We start from the raw sequence: 22,426 nt of genomic DNA, 5'->3' as shown, positions 1-22,426 counted from the left end.
CTTGCTCTTCCCTTCCTTTTACTGACCACCAAGTGATTTATGCCACAGCAGCGTTGGGACACTGCTGTATTTCTTTGCCGTTAAGAACCGATGCCAAAACCTGGATTATCTGCAATTCAATGAAAAATATGTTGTGCAAAATTATCCACAAAATACATTGCCATTTAATTCTCTGATTTTGCAGCAGAAATGCCTATGACTCAGCTTTTTTTTTTTTTTACTGTTAATTTGGGAAAATTAAAGAAGTTTCCTTTTTCTGCTTAGCCACGTGGGGAAGGGAAATAGCAATTATATGGAGTATTTTTTCTTTCTTTTAGTATCAAAGATGCAGACTCTGGGACAGACTGCATGAAGAGCACATTAATGCAGGACGAACAGTTCAGGTAAGGACAATAAAATCATAGTGATGTTAATGGAAATGAATCACATATATAATTCCTGATGCCTTAGGGGCAGATCTTTACAGAGAAGTATATTTTACAGAGGGATTTGCCTGAAATATTGTTTTGCTTTGCTTTCTTTAAAAGGTTAGGGATTTCCTAATTTTGTCCTATGAGGCAAATACAGTCAGAAATGTTTTGAAGCAGGTGGGATGGCTTGTCAGTGGGAATATTCAGAGTTCTTGAACAAATAACTTCTAATCATTTTTTCAAGATCTTATATTAAATTATTTTGTGTACATTTATGGTGAGCTTTTTTTTGATACTGTGTATGATTTCAAGTGCATAGGTGACTGCTGATATCCCAACTAGTATTTGCATGCAGCTTTATGTAAAGTGGGGGTGGGAGACTGGCATTTTGTGAACTATTCTATTACATGAGTGAGTTAGAAAATAGTGAGATAATGAGACAGTGTTAATTCTGAAGCATAGTTTCAGACCAAAAATGGAACATCTACACTACTGGTTTGATGTGCACATTTTTTTATTACATGCATCATATTTTCAAAGGATGAAGCACCAGACCCATTTGTCTGCATGGTATCATCTCATTGCCTTTGTGCATAATCAACCATAACTCAGCACAGAAGGAATCTCATATCTGCTTTTCAAAAAAATAGAAAACATGTCCTGATGAAAATGGGTGCCAAAGGTAATGCCAAGCATTGGTAGTACACAGCCACAGTAGACTGCAGAAAAACACAAAGGCCAGATCTTCACAAGTTTTGCTGATGCAGGTACAGCAGCTAGTACTGGCAGAACTGGTAACAGACCGATCTTAGCCAGCAAGAAAGGCATCCTGTGTTGATTTTACAGTTGTTTTTCAGAGCAGGGGCAAGACTTTGTTGCTGGACCAAACCTTTTGTCACCTATCCTGCATCGAGCAGGCTTTGCCAGTGGGGATGGCACAATCCTAAAACATCATATTTAAAAATTTTAAAATACTATGCTTATTGCAATACTTTCCTGACACCTGTGGATAGTTGGGCCAGACTAAAAAAGGAAAAGGAAAAAAAAACTCGGAAAGAACTTTACTGTAATCAAACAACAGCACTAGGCAGAAGGCAGAGCTAGAGTTACCTTTTTTTGAGGAATAGAAGGTATTTATGAGCTTTTTTTCCTGTAAATGATTAGAAGTTATATGTGAAATCCACTGGATTTTTCTGTTTGATTTGAGTGCTCGTGGTTTTCCCTAAGCATTTTTGACATTTGAGCATAAAATAAGTTTATTCCTTGTAGCATTAAAAAAGGATGCCAAAGGGATTTGCAAAATCAGTCCTGTTCAGGTGTTTGCTTGTGTCTGTGCTGTAATCTACGTTCACATCTGTGAAGGGTAAGAGAGGCTTCTCTTGGGGCACCTTATGTTCAGTGTCATTTGTCTACCATGATAAAAGTATCAAAAATTACAGAAACAGCAGTCATGTTGAGGATGTTGTTTTTAACCATGTTGACATCTTAGTAATAAAATATCATACTTATCTCTAGAAATATTTATGTTTGGCTTGGGCCTAAAGCCCATGGTTTTCACTTTCAGTCAGAATAAATTTTCTTCCTTTTTATTTAGTCTTTACTTCTTACAGGTCAGGATGCAAGTTGTGTATCAAGCTGGTCACATTCAGATACCCAGAGGGCCAAATAAGGATCTGGATCTGGATCTGCAAGAAGTGTAGAGTAGCTCTCTATTTTAATTAAATAGTTAGTAGTCTGGATTAGTTGATAATAAATTATATGACATGTAGAATGTGTTTGCTGTAAGCTGTTTAAATGTTTACCAATGGACTTGTGATCTGTTTGTTTGCGAAGAAATCAGATTAATTATTGTGATACCAAATGTTCTCCGCAGCACACACTTTGCTCTCAGAATTAGATGTTGTAAAAATACATTAGGAATCCCTAAGTCAATATTGACCCAAGGCATCCGCCACAGGTTTTAGACAAATATATGCACAGCCACTCTACATTTAATCCATGTGCACATAATTAGCCATTTTTCTGAATTTTCAGTTTACCCAGAATAATTACTTCTGTTTTAAGTTTGATGATGGTCAAAATTCTAATAGAAGTGTAGATGAGCATAAGTGTATACCTCTTCTTTCTGGTGACTGAATGCCACAGGAAAAACTTTTAAAAAGGAAAGTGAGGAAATGGAAAACCTGTGTGGGGCATGAAGACGCCCTGAGAAAACAACTCTTGTATGCGCAATTGTTTATGGTGTCAATGAAGGGTCATGTAAAACCAGTTCATTGTTGCAGCCTGTTGCTGTCTGTAGGGTACATATAGCCATAATTTAGAGTTTATTTGACCTATACCAGGAAATTTTTACCATATATTCTTTGTAACAATACTTGGAATGAAGTGCAGAGAAAGTAAATGATGACAAGAGTACATTTACACAGCTAAGCTATTGTAATACTTCCTTAAAAATTTTATTTATGATTGAGAGAGGTTTGGATGGTGGCTTTATTTAGAGGTGCTATTTGGTTCTTAAACTGAAAGAACATGCAGAATGGGAGGAGTGTTGAATGACACAAAGAAGATAGGAGATAAAAAGGGAGTGATTCATTGGAGGTGGCAGATCATATGGCTTCCATGTACTATTTCAGCATAAATCATTTAAAGTCCAAATTGTTGGAAGTAGTGTATGACATTACACTTAATAAAGAAGAAAAAGAGAATAATGATGGCAGAGGTTGAATGTAATACTGGCTTGATGACAACGATTCAGTTAGTTGGTGGCACTGGGAGCTGCGTAGGCTGATGGAGGAAGCATAAGTGAAATGCTGGAGTTTCTATGTGCTCTGGGATATAATATCGCGGAGGATGAGAGTCTGAGGCAGGTACTTCCATGGAGAATGTTAAAGTAGCTGCTGTTGCCTTAGATAGTACTGGAGCTTCAGGATCATTTTATATTTGTGACTTTGGTCTTTTCCACACAACATGAGGTATCTCCACCAGTTCTGGAAGAGTTTGAAGTTCTATCTCCTTTTCAAGGGCTTTGGCCTCCTTGCACTCCACTGACATTTATGTAAGGTGGGGCCATGCAGACACAGTGTTTATCCTGGTGTCAGAACCTCTTCTTGGGTCAACACTGAAGCACTGCGATGTACCTCAGGCTCTTTGTAACTACGTCTTTCCATTGTGCTGTTATTTGCCCTTGGCCCAGGCTCAGTGCCATAACATGGCAGTGCAGGTCACCATGCGTGTTTGCCTGCAGTTACATGGAAATTTCACTGTTTCTTTTTTTTTTTCCCCCACCAGTTATTTGTTCTCAAATGTCATGAAGTCCTGCACACAAGAGACTGGTGTAGCTGGTACAGTGTTTCTGGTAATGTTCACACAACGTAGCATCCTGGTGGATCTCTTACCTCCAAATCTGTGTACAGTTTGAAAAAACCGGGCTCCTTTGCGTCCCTACCTCAGTTCTGTGCCCATTTATGAACAGTGAACCTTATCCCAATAAAGTCCCCTGAGACCTAGGGATGAAAGCATTACATAATAGCCATGTAATATTATTTCTGTTGTATAACAAGTGGCGTAAAGCTGTGAGGGGCTCAGGGATTCTGTTGGAGAGGACAGGATTAGAATGTATAATGATGTTGAGATCAGTCTGATTTTGGATAGTGACAAAGACAGTCATTAGGCAGGAATCATTGACAGCGTAAATGCAGCATGTGAAGCTCTTCAGATAGGTGCTCTATAGATAAGAGCTTGTGGGACACGAAATAAAAGTGAGCCTGCAGTGTGATTGTGACAGTGATAAAAAAAAAAGCACCAAATAACAACATGAGATATATAAGCCAGAGAGCAGTCACTGCGCAATATCGTGTAGTCTGTGGTCAGCATTAGTAGGATCCCAGGACTTCTCCAGTTTGGACACCACTCTTTTATAGAGGCTGTGGACACGTTAGGGAGTATTCAGGGAGAGCAATGAAAATGGTAAGAAATTGAGGAAATGGAACTTATTTGGAAAGGCACAAAAATTACTATTTTTTGTTTGAGAAGTGTCTGACAATGGCATGTTATCCACTTGCAGACTTGAAAGATTGCTGCACAGAAGACAGGCTGTGCTTTCCTGTGCATTTCTGTTAGATATGAGAAAAAACTGTGGCAATTAGGATAATGAAATCCTACAGTATTGTATCAAGAAGGCTGTAGCTCTTCATGAAGAAGTCTTTTGGAAACCAAATTAGATAAGTAGGTATCAAAAATGAAATAATGACAACAGATCACTCTTTGAAGGGATGATTTCACAAAGAGTTTGGCAGCTTTATCCTGCATTTTTTTTGTGAGAAAGCCATTTGAAACAAAGAGTTGTTTTGTTCTGCTTTGTTTTTTGAATGCTAACAGACCAGAATTCCATACGTTATGAAGAAAAATTCGGAGACTTTTAGGCTGAATTTGGTGAATTCAGAACTGAGGAGTTTGCATGAATGAGAACAGCGTTGTGTGTTGCCTTCCTTGCTGTCCCGTGAAAATTATTATGAAAAGAAGTCACAGCCATTTGCATTTCTGTAGCATTTATCAGGTTACACCCTGGTGAGCTCCTGAGATGCATCTCCTCACAGCAGGGCTTAGGGCCCTTGCTAGGCTGATTGCATTTAGCTTGTTTAATTGACAATAAATTGAATGAGAGTCATTTCCAAATCCACAGACCAAGAGGTACTACAACTACATTTCACCAAATATGCAAATGCCATTATTTGATTCCTCTGTCTTCTTTCTCGCAAATATTTATCTTTGATCAGCAATATAATAATGTGCAGTGAAACTAAGGATTAGACTTAGCCATGCCTTGGAGTTTCTATCTCTTGGAGCTTCTGTTCAAGATTTTGAAAACTCGAGCACCTTTGGTCATTGTACAGTAACTGGGTCTCTACTACAAGACAGACATGGGCCTGACACAGTGGTCCAGAGGAAGGCTGGAGCACCTCTCCTAGGAAGACAGGCCGAAGGTGCTGGGCTTGTTGATCCTGTAGAGGCTCCGGGGAGATCTCATTGAGGTCTTTGAATATACAAAGGAGCTTATAAGAAAGATGGAGAAAGACTCTTTACCAGGATGAGGGGCAACAATTTTAAATTGAACAAGCGTAGATTTAAATTGGATATATGACAAAATTCTTCATGATGATGATTGACGAGGCACTGGCACAAGCTACTCAGAGAAGCTGTGGATACCTCATCCCTGAAAGTGTTCGAGGCCGGACTGGATGGGGCTTTGAGCAATCTGATCTAGCGGGAGGTTTCCCTGCCCATGGCTGGGGATTGGAACAAGACAGTCTGTAAGGCTCCTTCCAATCCAAGCCATTCTGTTCATCATACTCATGCTTTTGCTGTACTAGTAATTTGCTCTAGCTGTACTTACAGTGCTGTAGATCCATTACAGAGATACGTCTTAATTCCAACTGGGAAACTTTCCTTTTTAAGAAGCTGCTTGGAAGCATTATTAACTCACACCAAACTCATTGTTGACACTGTTTCTTACAGGCTGCTTGGCTGCTAAACAACAGGTTTTTGTTTGGCTTACCATTTTCTGTTTCCATTAAAGCCAAAGTCAGGATAGTATCTTTATTCCTGAAACAGAACAGCATGATCACCTTCTCTCAGTCCTCTGTGTATGGTTCCTGCAAACTAAATAATGAAATGTTGCATCTAGATAGTCCTATTTGGTCTTTTAAATTACATTCATTACATCCAAGGTTTTATAAAATGAGAATTTTGGCATGTGGTGGACTGTGACAATGATAGCATTCTCCCTTTTTCAGTCTCTTGGGGAGACCACAGGAGATAGATTAAGATGAATGTATATAGAAAATTATTGCACTATGTTTCTAATTTTACTTGATATCTTGCAAAATTATTTATTGTATTCATCTCCCTATTTATTTTTTTTGTTGATTACTGTTTTTACCTAGCTAGGGTTAATCTTAAATAATGTAGCCTAAATTGACTGGTAATAGTATTAATTTAAACATACAATAGAATATTCTCGTATTAATTTGACAAATGATTTTTATGAATCAATAGTTCTTTGGTTGCCTAACGTGTCTCATACAGCATTACTTGAATTTGTTGTTGAATTATTTTCCTTCTCTAATTATAATTCTATTATTCTTTTCAAGCACATTAAAAATGTTAGTTCTGCTGGTGTGTATAAATAAAATAAGTTCCAATTACTTCCTGCTTTTTCAGGTATGCAAGATTGCTTTCCTAAGGCATTATTGCCTGAACCTGGTTTCTGTTATTGAAAAAAAGAGCCTTTATTTCCCTAACCACTCCCTGGTGTTAATCCATTCTTTTGTTCTGCTATGAGAAGAATATTTAAAACAGTTGGTAAATAGCGGAATGAATAATATAAATCACTGTATCTCCTTATAATGTAATGCAACAAATATAGTTTTTATTGAAGTCTTATTTAAAAAAAAAAAACAAAAACAAAAACATAAAAACTGTACCCTAAAACAATGAGTAGTATAATTTGGGCTATCAATTTATTTTGTTCATTTTTTAGAGAAAGAGAAGTTGCATGCATTTCCAGATTTTAAATGCCTAAGCAATGAAATTTTTGCCCTAGACAAAAATTTGTGTCACAGGAGATGCCTGCGTTCGGGTTATTCTTGCTAGCTGAGAGTAGTTCCTGTCCACTTTAAACCCTTGCAATTAGATATATTTCTGTATCTTACTAATTCTTCTCATTTGTGCATAAAGATATCTTTACAAAATAAAAATGATAATTTGGAAAAACTGAGGATCACAAATGATTGCAGCCTGAAGTGCATTAATCACCACAGTTGCTTATTATTTAAAAAACAAAAACAACAGCAACAATAAAAACACAGGTTCTAAGAAGCAGTCACTTTATTTAGTAGCATCTTGACTTTATGCGACCTATGTAAATATTTTGGCAAAGGACCAAACCAGTCACAGATACCAAAATAATGTCAATAATTGCAAAGTGAATTAGGTGAACTGTGAACCCCCAACACCAGAAGGAAATGGAGTTGTGGGAGCAGGTCCAGAGGAGGGCCATGAAGATGATGAGAGGGCTGGAGCACCTCCCATACGAGGACAGGCTGAGAGAGCTGGGGCTCTTCAGTCTGAGAAGACACCAGAAGTATCTTAAAGCAGCCTTCCAGTGCCCGAAGGGGGCTACAGGAAAGCTGGGGAGGGACTTTTTATAAGGGCATGTAGTGACAGGACAAGGGGAAATGGTTTAAAATGGAAGAGGGCAGATTTAGACTAGTCATCAGGAAGAAATTCTTTACTGTGAGGGTGGTGAGACACTGAAACAGGTTGCCCAGTGAGGCTGTGGATGCCCCCTCCCTGGAAGCATTAAAGGCCAGGCTGGATGGGGCTCTGAGCAACCTGGTCTAGAGGGAGGTGTCCCTGCCTATAGCAGGGGGTTGGAACTAGGTGATCTTAAAGGTCCCTTCCAACCCAAACCATTCTGTCATCATTTAAATATCTTAGTTGAAACTCTAAACAAAAGCGGCCTGACTCTTAACTTGGAGAAGTGGATGAAGTTGACAACAAGGAAACAAAAATATTGATGGGGATGACGTAAATAAATATTTCTCCCTTGTTTTGTGGTTGGCTGATACTACAGAAAGAGGTAATAGGTGCCACCTCTTCCTTGATACTCGGTTCTCACTCTTCTGGAGCCGATGGCTTAATTGCTGTTACAGAAGATAGGACACTTCCTGAAAGATTCTGACCAGTACGTCTACTCCATGCACTGTGTGCACAAACTGTTGTTTTTTCTCCAAATTCCATTGAAGAGGGAATTACTGCCACCATTTCTGTTTTATTTTAGAAAATGGAGTGACGTTGCGTAAGAAAATATGAAAAATGCAACAGACGTAACAAACTGGTTATGATCTAGTAGTGCTTCCAAGTGAAGTGCACTCAGAAGTAGTTTCAGTGAAGTAGAATACTTACAGTGGTGACTTACAAAGAGTAGGAGATTGGCCATTCGTTCAAAACGGACAGGCTTTAAGTTGTGGCATGTGAAGCAAGGACTTCTTTGCAGAGTTTTATAGGGTGACTTTTTCCATTAGGAGGAGTCTTTGTTAAGTGAATCAAAAGCATTCAAAGAGTGCTGGCTGGAGAGAAGAATGGATCTAAAGGAGAGGTGGCCAAGAACAAAAAAGTTCTTTTGAAGTAGGGACTTTTAGAGGTTTTATTTCTCCTAGTCTATGAAAAGTTAGAAATGGCACTTTTTGTGATTGCTTAGAAAATGTAATTGATCAAATGACTGTTACTTCCTAGCCACAGAAGGTGTTAAATATATTAAAATTGTTACAGCAACTTCGAGCCAATATGAGAGAGATGGAAAAACTTTGTTTGCGAGTCCGACAGGAAGACATCCCAGTTCTGCAACGGATGATAAATCCAGTGAAAGATGAAGCTTCATCTGCCATAAAACACTTCCTGCAGCTCCATTCTGAATCTGCAGAAGAGCTTAAAAGGCAACTAGAAGGACAGGAAGATGCCTCCTTAACCAGATCTGCAACTGTGGGAGGAGGTAGTAGAATTTCATGTCTGTATCTATTGTATCTATATCGTTGTGTCCATTCAGCACTTTTGACTAGATATAAATGAAAGAAACTAAAGAGATTTCAGTTGAATAACAATTGTTAATTCAGAAGTGGATTTTCTTTCCCTGTGCCACGCTTTTATTACCCACTACTGAGTTTTGATAAGTAGTTGAGTATCTTAGAAAGAGAGTAGGTGTGGCCTTCCATGAGAAAGAGAATACCTCTTTCTTTAGCGTTTGATCTTGGTAACAGACAAAAAGCAGAAAATATTATAAATCCATTTAAGTTAAAGATTTTGCGAATGCACTGTAGCACGCAAGGAGTCAGATGTTGGCTGTTTTTCCTTCCTTTCTACACAAAATAGATTCTCATTCTCTTGTACCATTCTGCCTCCAGGGGAAATACTTACTCTGCTGTGGCATTAGCCAGCATTCTCTACTATTAATCTGTGAGAAAGTTGATTTTATCAGTTATATCCTTCTACATAATAGTAATTAGATTTATTACTTCAGTAGCAGTGTTGTTTAAAATTGTTTGGCAATTTCATGCATCTTTAAAACAGTGTGCTTTCAGTCCATGGCATTGTAGAAGAACCTGCCCTCACATTTTATTTCATGACCCTTCTTGCTGCTGTATAAAGAACTACAGGAACGGTTTCAAGTGCAATTAGCAAGGAACTAAGTCTAACAGAAAGAAAAGTTGATTTAGAAAAATGGACTTTAAAGAACATAATGTGTAGTAGCATTGCTAAGTGTTACAAAAAACAAGTTGTATCAAATCTGCAATTCATGTCTTCTTGCCAGACCAGTAAAAAGTGATTTGATTGGCTTCTGACATATATGATTCTTGATTATATTCAACACTTTCAGCATCTTTTAGCTTTCAGATGTTCCTGAGCTGATTGTTCAGGAGTTTATCCTAATATCATTGTGGATGTCAAAGTCTGGCTATTTGCTGCATCCTCCTTCCTCTCCAAATAGAAGAAGATAACTGAGTTTGTTCTCTTGCAGTCCTCTGGGATACTGTTCATGCTCTCTACACAGAGAAAAATGTTTCTGTTTTCCAAGGTTGCTTCTTAAATAATCTGGAGTGACTTTCATCAGACACTTCAGGTTTCAAATACATCTCAATATTTTGAACCTGTTTTCTTTATCATTTGCCTTCTTGTTAAAATTAATTGCATCAAGTGTCAGATTACAGCTGCTTTTTTTGTGGAAAGACTGACGTATGTAGCTCTGTGTCATCCTGTTTTCTTTCTTCACCCTGCGATGCACGTACTTATACTTCCTTTGTCTTTCTCTGATGGCAGTCACAGGAACTTTCTTGCTACCATTTATTTAGCTCTTCTGCATTCCTTTAACCTTTTGGAGTTTCTTTCCTATAGGTTCTATTAACCAGTTTGCTGGATTTGTTGATACTTCTTTTTTGGGGTGCTCGCTGTCCTTGGTCTTATTCTGAGATTTAGGACAGACAACTCTGGCATTCATCTGTATTAGCCATTACTTTCAAGCTCCTTATGACCTCTTCTGTGTTACAATCAGAATAACATTTAAAACACCTTTTTTCTTGGTAACTTTCCACAGTTGTCCTCTGTACATTTGGTTATTTTCTTGCAAGGGCCTTTTGCTTTTCTAACAGTTACATGGATAGCAAGTGAGAGCTGCAGTGTAATTCCAGAGATCAGGACTGCTTTTTAATCTGAAATACCTTTGAATTACGATGGAGACCGAGCATAACCACACCTTAAAAAGACAAGAAATTGATCGCAGAGATTGAGATGGAAGATAGAAAATCATTACTGGAATGACATACTCCTATATGTCAGCTCAGGAATACAGAAATAGCTCATCCCATTTAAAGTGAAACATACAGTAAGGCAGACAACTAAATTTAATTATATAGGGTTTTTTTTTTTTTTAATGGTTTGCCTGACTGCTGTGAAAGCAGCTCTGTTGAATTGCTACACGGATGCAGCGTATTGCCTGTTCCTTTGTGCTTAGAGGCTGCAGTCCTGAAAGGAAATCTTGGCTGCTGATCTTAATCAAAGAAGCTTCAGTATGCCCATTCTCTGTGGCATGTTGCTTCCCATCTGGTAGAGAAGCAAGGAGTTTACAAATTCAAATTGCCCATTTGGAAGGTGTGTCAGTGAAATGATGTGATTCCTTCACCTGAGCTCAGATCCAATAGAACTGAAATTTAATTGCATTTTAAACAAATATTAACAAAAGGTGAGACTCTACTCCAAAAATTACTAAGATCTTTTAACCAGCATATTGAATATTGCAGAGCATTAGATTTTTATCTTGAATGTAATGAAGTACGAAGCTGCTCTGTGAGGTCTGCAGAGGTATTTTGTATTACTGCATTTCTGTGTAAATGCTGGAAGCAGTGGAGTCATTTCCATTCTCAGTTCTATTAGAATTGGTTAGCCTTGATAAAACATAAACTAGGAAGTTTCCTACTTGTATTTTCAGCCCAAATGTGACTTACCCTTTTTTTTTTTCCTAATTGTTGTTATTCTTTACCTTATGTTTTGGAATCGAGGGAAGAATTTTATTGAGAATTTTTAATGTCACTAATTTTTAGCTGTTAGAGAATAATAGCAATGTAAACTGACTGAAAATGTAAGTTCTCTTGATTTTGTGCCACTCAAATCTTCAGCATCGTTTCTGTGTTGTGAGGGACATGCTTTTCTGCAGTAGGTCAGCATGGGTTACGAAGGACAGATTAGAGCAGGGAATGTAATTTGTAAGGAGGCAAATGTGCTTAAAGAGGTTTTTTTTCCACTTTTGAATTAAGAATAATGTAATTTCAAGCAAATGAGCATGCACGTGGCTGATTCGAATACGATTAGTTGGCAGAAGAAACTGGGTTTTGAAATAGGGTCTTGAGGGATTGGAATGGGATCAAATGCTGAAAACCAATATCAGGTGTCAGAATATTCAGGAAAATTGGTTTGTCCAAAAAATGCATACATTTTGATACAGGATAAACTGTACTAAGAAAAGGACTGTTTGAGAATGGAGTGTTTAACGTTAAGACCAGCAAGCTATGCTGCACTTAAAGCACCCCATGAAAGGAGCCAGCAGAGCCCCAGGATGCCCCAGGCCCAGCACTGCCACCAGGACAGGAGAAGGGGTGTCCTACTCTGCTCTGTGCTGTGCTGCCTCACTTCCAGCTGCCTGTGCAGCTCCCAGTGCTGCAATATGAAAGGGAACAGAACTGTTAGGATGTCCAAAGGAGCACTATGGAGATGTGTGAAGAGCGGCTGAGGTCCCTGTGTTGGCTCAGCGCAGAGCAGAGGAGCTGAGGGGAGGCCTGATGGCGGCTGCAGCTCCTCACAGGGAGCGGAGGGGCAGCGCTGAGCTCTGCTCTGTGTGACAGCGACAGGGAACGGCATGGAGCTGCGTCAGGGGAGGGCAGCTGGGGGTCAGGGTAAGGGTCTGCAGCACAGGGCGGTGGGCATGGAACGGGCTGCACAGGGCTGTGGGCACGGCCCCGAGGGCTGCAGTTCATGGAGCGTCTGGACACTTTCAGACACAAGGTTTGATTTGGGGTGGTGCTGTGTGGAGCCAGAATCTGGACTTGATCCTTGTGGGTCCCAGCCGACATGAGATGTTCTGTGGTTCTAATAAATCTGATGTTACAGATCAAAAATATATTTTGGAAGAGTAGGTGATGATAATAAAGTGCCTTCCTCATCTGGAGTTTGAAAGGAAAAGGGATAGAAGTAATTAAAAAACAGGCCTGAAATACAACTTAGTCCACCATTGTTGCACTGCTTCTCTGCATGCTTAGGAATTATGGCTGACTGTCGGCTTCACTGATGTTAGAATTGTATTGATCTGAGAGTAGTAAGATTTGGTGCTTGCTGTCTTCTGAGATGCTGGGATAAAAATGTTGAAAAATGGACACGTTATAAAAATGTATTGTTTTTATTTTATCTTAAATTAATTCCATGTATTAGCATGCTTTATTACTCAATTTTTATTGAGAAAGGTTATTTTTATTCATTTTTCATTGTTCGTATCAGTTGCAGTAACAGTTATATAATATTGTTTCAGTACCTTGGCACATTCATTGCTTCCTTCAAAGACTTTAATGTAATATTTACACTACAGCATTGTTAGAAATAGCTCTCCAGTCTTCCCCATATTAAGCTTTCCACCCTCCTAAGGAATAAACACCAGTGTGCTGCTAAAGTAGCCATCTTTCAGAAATCTTACTAAATTAGCATGGTCTTTGCACTGTGTTGAGATACATAAGTTCTCCAGCCTGCTTTTCACACTCCCAAGCTGTTACTTAATCCTTACAACAGATTCCAACTTGCTGCTGCTGTTCTTAACTAGCACTGAATTAGCCATCCATAGTTAGGCACTTGTCCATTACAGCCATAATGGCTCAAGGTTTTGGGCTGGAGAAGATATGCGTGTATGTGTTAAATGTATCTGCTTTCCACCATGCCACCTGGCTGTCACTCCTTCCACATTTTTTCCTCAATAATTTGTCCTGCTGTCTTTCATACTCAGCACAGACGGTTTAGAAAGGAAGATGCTCAAGAACATCTCCTTTACCCTGCTGAGCTTTAAATATTTGCCATCATCAGAGTACCTTTACCAGTGGGACAGAGCACTACGTGTTTGGCAGCACGGTACTTGGTTTTCATTGCTTTTACTTCAGAATTTTTCTCTAGCTACTCCAAGGCTGTAACGGCTGAAAGCCAGATGTGGTAGAACAATAATAAAATATATGACCAGCTTTGGAAGTGCAGTGTGTAGATATCACGTGTAAATGAAGGCTTTGTCCCAAGCTCAATTTTCTGCTGCAAATTTTTAAAGCTCAGCTAATAGGAAATTGATGGACTGGCCCTAACTTCAGGAGTGTAAGTTTCTCATCGTGCTCAGAACTGACAGTGAAAGTGCACTGTTAGAAATGAGCCTGTTTCTTTGGCAATAACTTCCTTTTAGGAAGTTGTGTAGTGCTGTGAGTAGGACTTTTGCCTGTGTGGTAGTTACTGGGGCTGTTCCTCGCCTTGAATTATTTTAAATATCAATTTATCCATGAGAAACATCGAGAGTGAGAAATTTTGCATGTCACCTGCAATCTGATCCATTGTGTTTATTTATAAACATCATGCTTTTTTCATTCAGAAACTTCATACAACGCAGAAACAAATGATGGGTCTCAAAGTTTAATCCAGATGTGTTCTCCCCTTCCTGAGATACCTCAGAATGAAAATGCAGCTGAGTCCTGGGAGACGTTAGAAGAGGTATGCTGGGACTCCCTTACTATCCTGTTGGTATTCTTGCTTTTAACAAGTTACAGAATAACTTTTTTTTTTTTTTTTTTTTTTTCAGGACTTGATTCAGCTCAGCCAGTTGGTGACTGACTTTTCTGTGTTAGTCAGTGTAAGTATGAATTCTGCATTCCGTATTAGAAGCTTTCAAAAATGAGGGTGAGTGGGGATAACACCCGGCTGGGGAAAAAAGGAGAGCAGTTCTCCTGCCTGTAATCTGAGTGCAGACTGAGCTAGTTGCCACTTAATAACAGCAACACAGCCACAACATAATAACAACAACAAGAATAGCAGAATCACATTAACAGAATGTATTCAGTCAGGTGTTAAATAAATTAAGGTTATGAAATGATAGATATGTTGGGAACTTCAGGAAGATGTTCCCCATTGAATGGAGGCAGTGTATTTCCCCACAGTTAGCCAAGATGCCCACGTAGAAGTCCTGACTGTGCTACATGGCACCTATAGTAAATACTCCTCTGGTTTCAGATGATTGGTACGTTTGATACTTTCCAAAGTCATGGGTGATGGATATCATTATTACATTTATGTTGAATTATCTAGCACTAAATTAGAAAGCTTTCTTCTGGTTTTCATGTAGTAACAGAAGAGGACTGTTGTTTGTTCCTCTTCTGTTCCTATTGGTTCAGGTCCTGGCAAGGTAGATTTCTGAGGAGGCAGTATTTTTTCATATCAACAACTAGTGCTGCTAGTTGCTCCTAAGCAATTCCTGATGTTGTAGCCAATGCCCTTTGTCACCTGAGGAGCCTTAGAAGCAGCTCTGCAGTGCTGACTTCAGACTTGTAGCCAGATCCCATTCATTCTTATAGTTTCCAAGGGTAACAGTGGCTATAGACTTCACTGCACAGGTTGGGCATCTTTCAGGTACTTTAATCTCTTAACCAGGAGTACTAGGAAGAGTCTGAAGCTTCCCTCATCTCCATCATGCTCTTTCTTTACTTATAAATGTGGCATCTTTTATCAGCCACACTTAGTTCCCAATGTTTAATTCTTCCTTTGCCACTGGGAGTTTCAACCCACCGTTCTCAACTGCCACAAGGATTGTTTAATCTGATCCCCTTGCTGTTGAGCTGCTTGGGATAGATGAAAGAGCTTTTGTTCTTTCTCTAGACTCTGTGCTGCTTCACTGAGATTTGTTGAACTGGAAAGGGACTTTAGAAAGGAGGGGTTCCTGTTCCCAGGACTGGATTTTACACATAACCATCATTAGACATTAGACAAGAGTCAGAAGTGTTCAGTGGCCTTCGGTAGATTGTAGATGAAGGTACCACAGCTGGACTCAGCATTTTCTGAGTCTGAAAGAGGACAAAGTTGTGATGCCTTGTACTTAAGGAGGCCGTCAGCCATCTGAGGCATGAAATAGCCTAAGAACCATAGAGATCAATAAGAACAAAACCCTCTCTCTGTCCTCTCTGTCTGCTGCTCCAGTGTTCTCTGAGAGACTGCAGGGGAATCTTACTGCATTCTGACAAAGGATGGAATGCTTCTTTTAAATCTTTTAAATCAGAGAACAATGAAAGGTAAAGCAGTAGCAAGTATATTTCAGTTGTCACTGTTGTATTTGTGAAGTGGAAATCACAGCCAGAACCACAGAGTGGCCCAGGTTGGAAGAGACCTCAAGGATCATGAATCTCCAAGCCCCTCACCACAGGCAGGGCCACCAACCTCCACATTTAATACCAGACCAGGCTAGTCAGTGTTTTATAATATCCTAATTAAGTACTTCTATTTAGATTTCTTGGCACAACTTTGTATGTTGCAGTTGGTACTGATAAATGCTTTTTATAGACCTTTTTTTGAACATGAAGCTCAGCAGGAAACAGAAATGCTAGTTTGGATTGTTTTCCCCTTTGAAGTGCAAGCTCATCTATTCACAGAGAAGATTTAGAAATCATATGTTACGGGTTGTTTTCTCTAACAGTAGCAACGCATTGTGTAATATTCCCCACCATATTAACTGTCAACTAATAAGCTTTTTTTTAAGTAAGTTTGTAATTTCAGCGCAGTTTATCAGATCCCATTAATGAACCACCATTAAGGCTGCATGGCTGCAGTGTGTGGCAGATGAAAGCAGCTGTGGGGCCCTGATTACAGGCATTAAAATGGTGTGTATTGGCTCACCGCTGCTTCCCAGCAGGTTCCCTCACTCATAATTCCTTTGCATCTAGTCTCAGCAGGAGAAGATTGACAGGATTGAAGACCACGTCAACAGTGCTGCTGCGAATACAGAGGAGGGAACCAAAAACCTGGCGAAGGTAGGGATCTGCTCCTGCTGCTGGATCAATGGTACTCTGCTTCCCAGCAAACTCTGTATTAACCCCATTGATCCGCCGTCTTTAATGCTGAGGGAGCCAGCAATTAAGGAAATAAGGAAGAAATGACCCACAGGTAGCAAAGGGAAAAAAAATCAATCTCTCTTGTAATTTTCTATCGCACCCAGGCTACTAGAAAATACTTTTTTTGTTTCTTCAAATCACATTATGTGATACTTTAATGCTACTTCGGTGTACCCGCAAAGATGTGAGCATTCAGCCATTGGCTCACAGGAATCAGATGAGCGTGAAGCAACAGAGCAACAGGGGCATGCAGCTCCAATGGACGTGATGTCAGCGAGAGCTGCTAATAAGCCACACGTCTGGATTCAGGCACGCTATTGAAGTCTGAGCATTTTCTGTTTCTCACTTGATTCAGTGATGGAGACAAAGTCATAAATAGTGTGTATAGTCAGCCAGTAGCGTGTAGAAGATCTGTCTCCGAGCTGCATACGTGAGAGAGCTCAGTTTTCAATTGTTTGGGATTCATACACGTGGGTAGCAGAGCATCTTTTTTCCTAGTACTGATTTCTCAAGTGTATTTATTGCTGAGCGTTCAAATCATTGCCAAGAGCAATGAGAAGAGAAACACACCTCACAACAGGAAAGGGTTCTAACCCTTTTTCTTTTTTTCTCTTTCTAGGCTGCAAAATACAAGCTGGCAGCTCTGCCCGTGGCAGGTGCAGTCATTGGAGGAGTGGTGGGGGGTCCTATTGGTCTCCTTGCAGGCTTCAAAGTGGCAGGAATTGCAGCTGCACTTGGTGGTGGGATTTTGGGTTTCACAGGTGGAAAACTGATACAAAGAAGAAAACAGAAACAGATCGAGCTGGTCTCTTGCAGCTGTCCAGAGCTTTCTTGCCAAAGTGCCAAAAAATCCAGCTGAAGTATAGACTTATTAGGAGGAACAGAAGTACAGTAGCTGTGCTAATGACAGACTTGCAGCCTCCTGCTTTAGATTTGAGGCTGAGGTGTGAATTCTGCAGCAGTACAGTTACGTGGGAAGGGTGAAACAGTAATGTCAGAATTTTGGAGCTTTCTGTTTTCAGATGTGATAAGTGACTTTCAATCTTTTAACTCTTAAGAACTATAGGGTAACTTTTAATGATAAAATTCTTAAAGGAGATATGTGAACAGCTGACGGGTGACAGGTGCTTCAAGCCAAATTTGCACAAAATACTTTTCAGATAAAGAGATTTAGAAAACTAGTGCTTTCTCATGAACACCCTCCCCAGAAGCCAGAGCTTGTATTATATTATTATAGTAATTGTTGTATATTATTCTAAACTCCTGTCCTCCTGAGGCAGGAAAATAAGCTCCCATCTATCCTTCATGTTCAGGGCACTTTAAAATCTCCTCTCCGTTATCTGGATTCCCAAACTCCTCCTGTGTATACCACCAGGACACAGGGAAGCACTGTTTTCCATAGAGTAAGGTTAAAACACCGGGTGAGTAATGTGGAAAAACATATGTATATCCAGCATCTGTCTGCATCAGCCAGCTCAGATCAGCATCTTTTATTTATTTTATTTTGTGTACTCCTCAGTTATTCAAACCATAGTTAAGACTTAAATAGCCTAAGAAGCAGCCCTGGGGGAAAGAGTCATTTTCCCTGGCTCTTCAGCTCCTTGTCTCAAGAACGTTGCTCAGAATGAAGTGCCAAACTCCAGCACTCTGAGCCAGGAGCCTCAGCTGCCTTTAGGAGTGCTCAGGGCCAGCTGCTGCCCTCGCTTCTCCTGTCCTGGCACCAGCAGTGCCATAGAGGGAGAGCTTCGCTGGAGGTGTGCTTCCTCCATGGCCTTTATTCAAGGGTGGGTATCTTTTATACCAAGGGTGGATGGAGAAGCAGCAAGTCCTGGTGAGAAATGTGTTCAGTGGGGCAGCACTGAGACTTGTGCTCTGTTCCCCCTGTATGGCTGCCTCTGGGCCTTTTCAGTGGAGATTTTGGGGCGTGTTGTTAGGACTTCCTCTAGCTTTTTACAGAAATATTCTGCCTTCCTGATTTCAGTGCTTCAGAAGCCATTTGCTTCTGTAACCTCTGCTGTTGCACACCAGAGTGCTAATGCTTTTAGTTTTGCATCGTCTTACTGTTATGCATGTAGTCCTACCTCCATCTTTTGAGAATGGTTCCCACACTATTGCTGCTGCTGGTTGGGGGAACAGAAGTTGGAGCTGGGGGGCTGCTGCTTTAAGTTTTACATTGTTCAGCTCCTCCTGAGCTCTGTGGGATTAGTCCAGTCCGGTTCTAATAGTCACACACCTTTGCTCTCAGGCTCCCTAGCAGGGAATGCTGGATACAGAAGCAACCTACATACAGAGAGCTCCCTTTTGTTAACCATGAAAAGAACCATCTGCTAATGACAGATGATAGGTTTTTGTGCCTAGAGACACAGTAAGCAACTGTTAATTACAGCACAAGCATCTTTTTCTGAACAGTTCTTCCATACTACTTTTACAGTGTGATTGGAATTGCTATCAGCCAGAGCAACGCATCTGTTTTAAGTAGGGCTGAGGCTTAGGGAAGCAACGTGTACGAGAACAGTTCTCACAAGTAATCATGAACATTGTCAACACTGCGTGTGCTGAAGCCACAGTGCCTACGTCTGTAAAATCAGCAGGAGTGGGAAATGCGAGCCGAGTAATTCAGCGCGTTTCCTCCTGTCATGCAAAAAACTTCTTTAAATGCACCTACTTTGGATGTAAATATATCTAATGAGTTTGTAACAGCTCCCTGTGAAGGCTGTTAATTCCAGTGACTGGTGATTTCTACATATAAAGAAAGAAACCAAGGAAGAAGTGCTTAAGTGGAAACTGTGGCTGGATCTGCTTTCCTACTATCTGATTCTGAGCCCCATGCATTAAATGGCAGCAGACACCGCAGGACCTCCTCGCTCCCCCTAAGGCTGGGACAATCCACACCACCAAAAGGAACTTCTGCCACTGCTCAGCCAGGGTCAGCTTCCCCCATACTCTCTTCATAAAGCATCTCACACAAGGACTGTTCTTCCTTGAGGCTTTAAGGAAGCAATTTCAAACTGTGCACACACTAAATGTGGGGGGCTATTACTTAAGCTATGATTTTATTTTATTTTTTAAATAGATGAGTTACGTACACGAGCAAAAAAAATACAGGCACCTGAGTAAGTACACTGCATTCAGATTGGTAAGCAGATTGGTTAGAAGATATGTAAGCTATACATAATGCTTCCTGACCAAACCAAAGTTTTTGCTCATCTGCATAGAACTGATTTAGAATGTCAGATTTTATTCCCTTTTTGACATCAAAAAGTTCAGTCCTTCAATAAATCTGTTATTAAAATTATTATTAACACTAAAGAATCCTGTATTGAGTTACTAAACTACATACTTCCACTGTAAAATATGAACATTGACTGAAATCAACACAAGTTCCCAAAGCATTCCAGGCATTTTAAGAACTGGTGCAGATCTGGTACTTCAAACCAACTGCTTTGAGATCAATGTGAGTTTGGAACATTTTTGTTCTGTGTGGGGATAATGCTCCTGTTGTTTGATAGCTTCCCAGGAGAGCCTTGGGGAGCGGTTTGCCAAGCACTAAGGGGCTGAAACCAATGTTGTAGATCAGAGTTTATCAGAGTTTAAACACCTTACTGCTCTACTGAGGTAAATTCTTTGTATCTTATGATACTTCAAGAGCTCAGCTGCTGCTGACTGTTGTGTTAGGCGTAACTAGACTTCTGCTGTTCAACACTGCTTGCAAATAGAAAAAAACCACTTAAAAGTTCACACATCTGTGCCCATGATCACCAAGAACCCAGGAGAATCAGGTCCTACTCCAGCAAACACACGATGATGTGACTTCAGCACGCACCTGTCAACTAACTGGCACACTGTGCAGGAATTGTCCAGAGCTCCTGGAACAAGTCCTTGCTCAGAAGAGCAAACACAGCATAACAAAGGGGGCTGGATGTGGGCTGGCATATCTGATTTTCACAGGAAAAGCCATTGGATCACTGGACATAGAATGAGGCTCTATCTCTCTCCAGCAAGAGAAATTCAAATGTCACCCACCAAATGTCATAAGATGAGCCCCATAGGCACCATGCAAGAACTCCAGCCTTAAAAACTACCCTGATGATAGCTTTGGATTCAAGCTGAAGGTGGCATGATAGCTGCTAAAAATGCTTGACTTGCTATTAAACAGAAGACCCGGCTTTCTGAAACTTTGTAAACTCCAGAATCACAAAACAGATAAAAAAAAACCAAAAAAGCCACAAGAGAAGAAACCCACCAACTTCAGAACAGTCTTGCAGTGAGCTACCAGTTCTGCATCTGCTCAGTTAGCTGCAGCTTAGTGCTGAGAGCACTAAACTGTGTCCTCTGCAGGTGGCTGTGGATGCAGGTGCTTGACTGAGCAGACTCTGCTGGGAGCAGTGCTTGCACAGCTGCACAGCCCCACATCACTCTTCTGTCACATACCTGAGGAGCTGACCTGAGAGGAAAAGGAATCCTGAGTAGTGAACTGCAGAAGTTGGGGCACTCACTGAAGTAAATAGGAACCCACTGAGAACCACACGCCCAGAGAAGCAGCTTGCCTCTTTGGTGCCCCAAGTCACAGACTCGGATGCTCACAGCATGTGCTGTGCAAATGAGAACTAATTAGTCTCCAGCCATGCCCCCTGAACTAACAGGTGTTTTTCGCATCTTACTGTTTCTTTATGTTCACCTCACCAAGCAGCTTTTACATTTGTTGAGATAAGTATTATGTATTAGACACAACAGAAAAGCCCACAAGGATAACAGTTCCTTCTTCAGAGCAAAATTCAGAGTGTGCAACCAATGAGGGAAAAGCCATACAAGAGTATCACAATTTAGAATGCTAACGCTTGCATAGTCATGGTGCTGTGTCTGCCCTACTCCTCTTCTGCTCTGAAGTGTCTCTAACACTGGTGTTGTTTTAACACAACTGTGTAACATACCATCATTCCAGCAAACGAGCTGGCCTGTACAGCCCTACCATGCAAAATACAGCCATTACCATTACAACTTCACCTTTCCTCACTTAGTATTTTAATAATCAGAACTGCTTAAACATTTAGACCCAGTAAAGCACCACACAAGATTCTGTAAAACTTTAATTTATTCCCCTCCCAAGTATCCAGAATAGAAGACCCTCTCAAGTTGGAGAAAAATGTGACAAAGAAATAGATTACCAGGAGAGCTGTTCACATGAAGAACAGAAAGCACATACTACCAAGATTACACAGAAAACAACCCCAAAATCCTATTGAATGGGATAGTGCAAGTTAACAGCATGTCTCTGGCAGGGATACCTTCATTTGGATTATAAAAGTTTTACAGAATTGTTACATCAAGTGTCTGGATGGGTCTCTGGCATTTTACTAGAGCGTTAAGAACGTACTGTTGGAAAGATGCTGTACAGAAGGACCCACCAAATCAATTTATTTACAAGCCTGGGGAAGAAAAAAATTATTTTTCAGTTTATTCAAAATAAAAATACACGTAGAATTATGAAAATATAGGTTTACTATTTCCACCACACGGAAGTCAATGCTGCTGTCTGAAAGGCTTGCAAGATTATTTCAAGTTTTTAAAGTTCATCTTTTTCCCTCAATAAGGTGTACCTATGTTCACTGGGTGCCAGTTTCTGGAAGGAGCTCTCTGGCGGGCTGCTGGCTACATCCTGAATTGGCTGAAAAACAGAACAGTAGCAGTGCACGTTAGATTCATTGTGATCATCAGTCCCCTCCACTACACAATGATGGGTGTGCACAACCAGCCAGCTTTCATTGGAAATGGAAAGGCCCAAGCAGGTGAATAAACACC

General features: G+C 40.3%; 2 protein-coding genes across 3 annotated transcripts in view; one reads left to right on the top strand and one right to left on the bottom strand.

Moving 5' to 3' along the window:
• The window catches only part of STX17 (syntaxin 17), a 32,792-nt gene extending 12,856 nt beyond the window's left edge, over positions 1-19,936 (top strand). For both annotated transcript variants that reach the window (XM_042869665.1, XM_042869666.1), the window contains exons 3-8: positions 318-383; positions 8,742-8,961; positions 14,125-14,243; positions 14,332-14,382; positions 16,460-16,546; positions 17,247-19,936. In XM_042869665.1, coding sequence (XP_042725599.1) covers positions 318-383; positions 8,742-8,961; positions 14,125-14,243; positions 14,332-14,382; positions 16,460-16,546; positions 17,247-17,486 — 783 coding nt within the window. In that variant the 3' untranslated portion in view covers positions 17,487-19,936. The remainder of the gene's footprint in view (positions 1-317; positions 384-8,741; positions 8,962-14,124; positions 14,244-14,331; positions 14,383-16,459; positions 16,547-17,246) is intronic.
• ERP44 (endoplasmic reticulum protein 44) overlaps positions 12,894-22,426 on the bottom strand; it is a 55,693-nt gene continuing 46,160 nt past the window's right edge. The window contains exon 12 of the mRNA XM_042869664.1: positions 12,894-22,292. Within this exon, the coding sequence (XP_042725598.1) occupies positions 22,191-22,292 (102 nt within the window). The 3' untranslated portion in view covers positions 12,894-22,190. The remainder of the gene's footprint in view (positions 22,293-22,426) is intronic.

Source organism: Lagopus leucura, unplaced genomic scaffold (genome assembly GCF_019238085.1).
Source record: "Lagopus leucura isolate 7727_CA_CO unplaced genomic scaffold, USGS_WTPT01 Super-Scaffold_100002, whole genome shotgun sequence".
Taxonomy (NCBI): Eukaryota; Metazoa; Chordata; class Aves; order Galliformes; family Phasianidae; genus Lagopus; species Lagopus leucura.
This window is presented reverse-complemented; position numbering and strand designations above follow the sequence as displayed.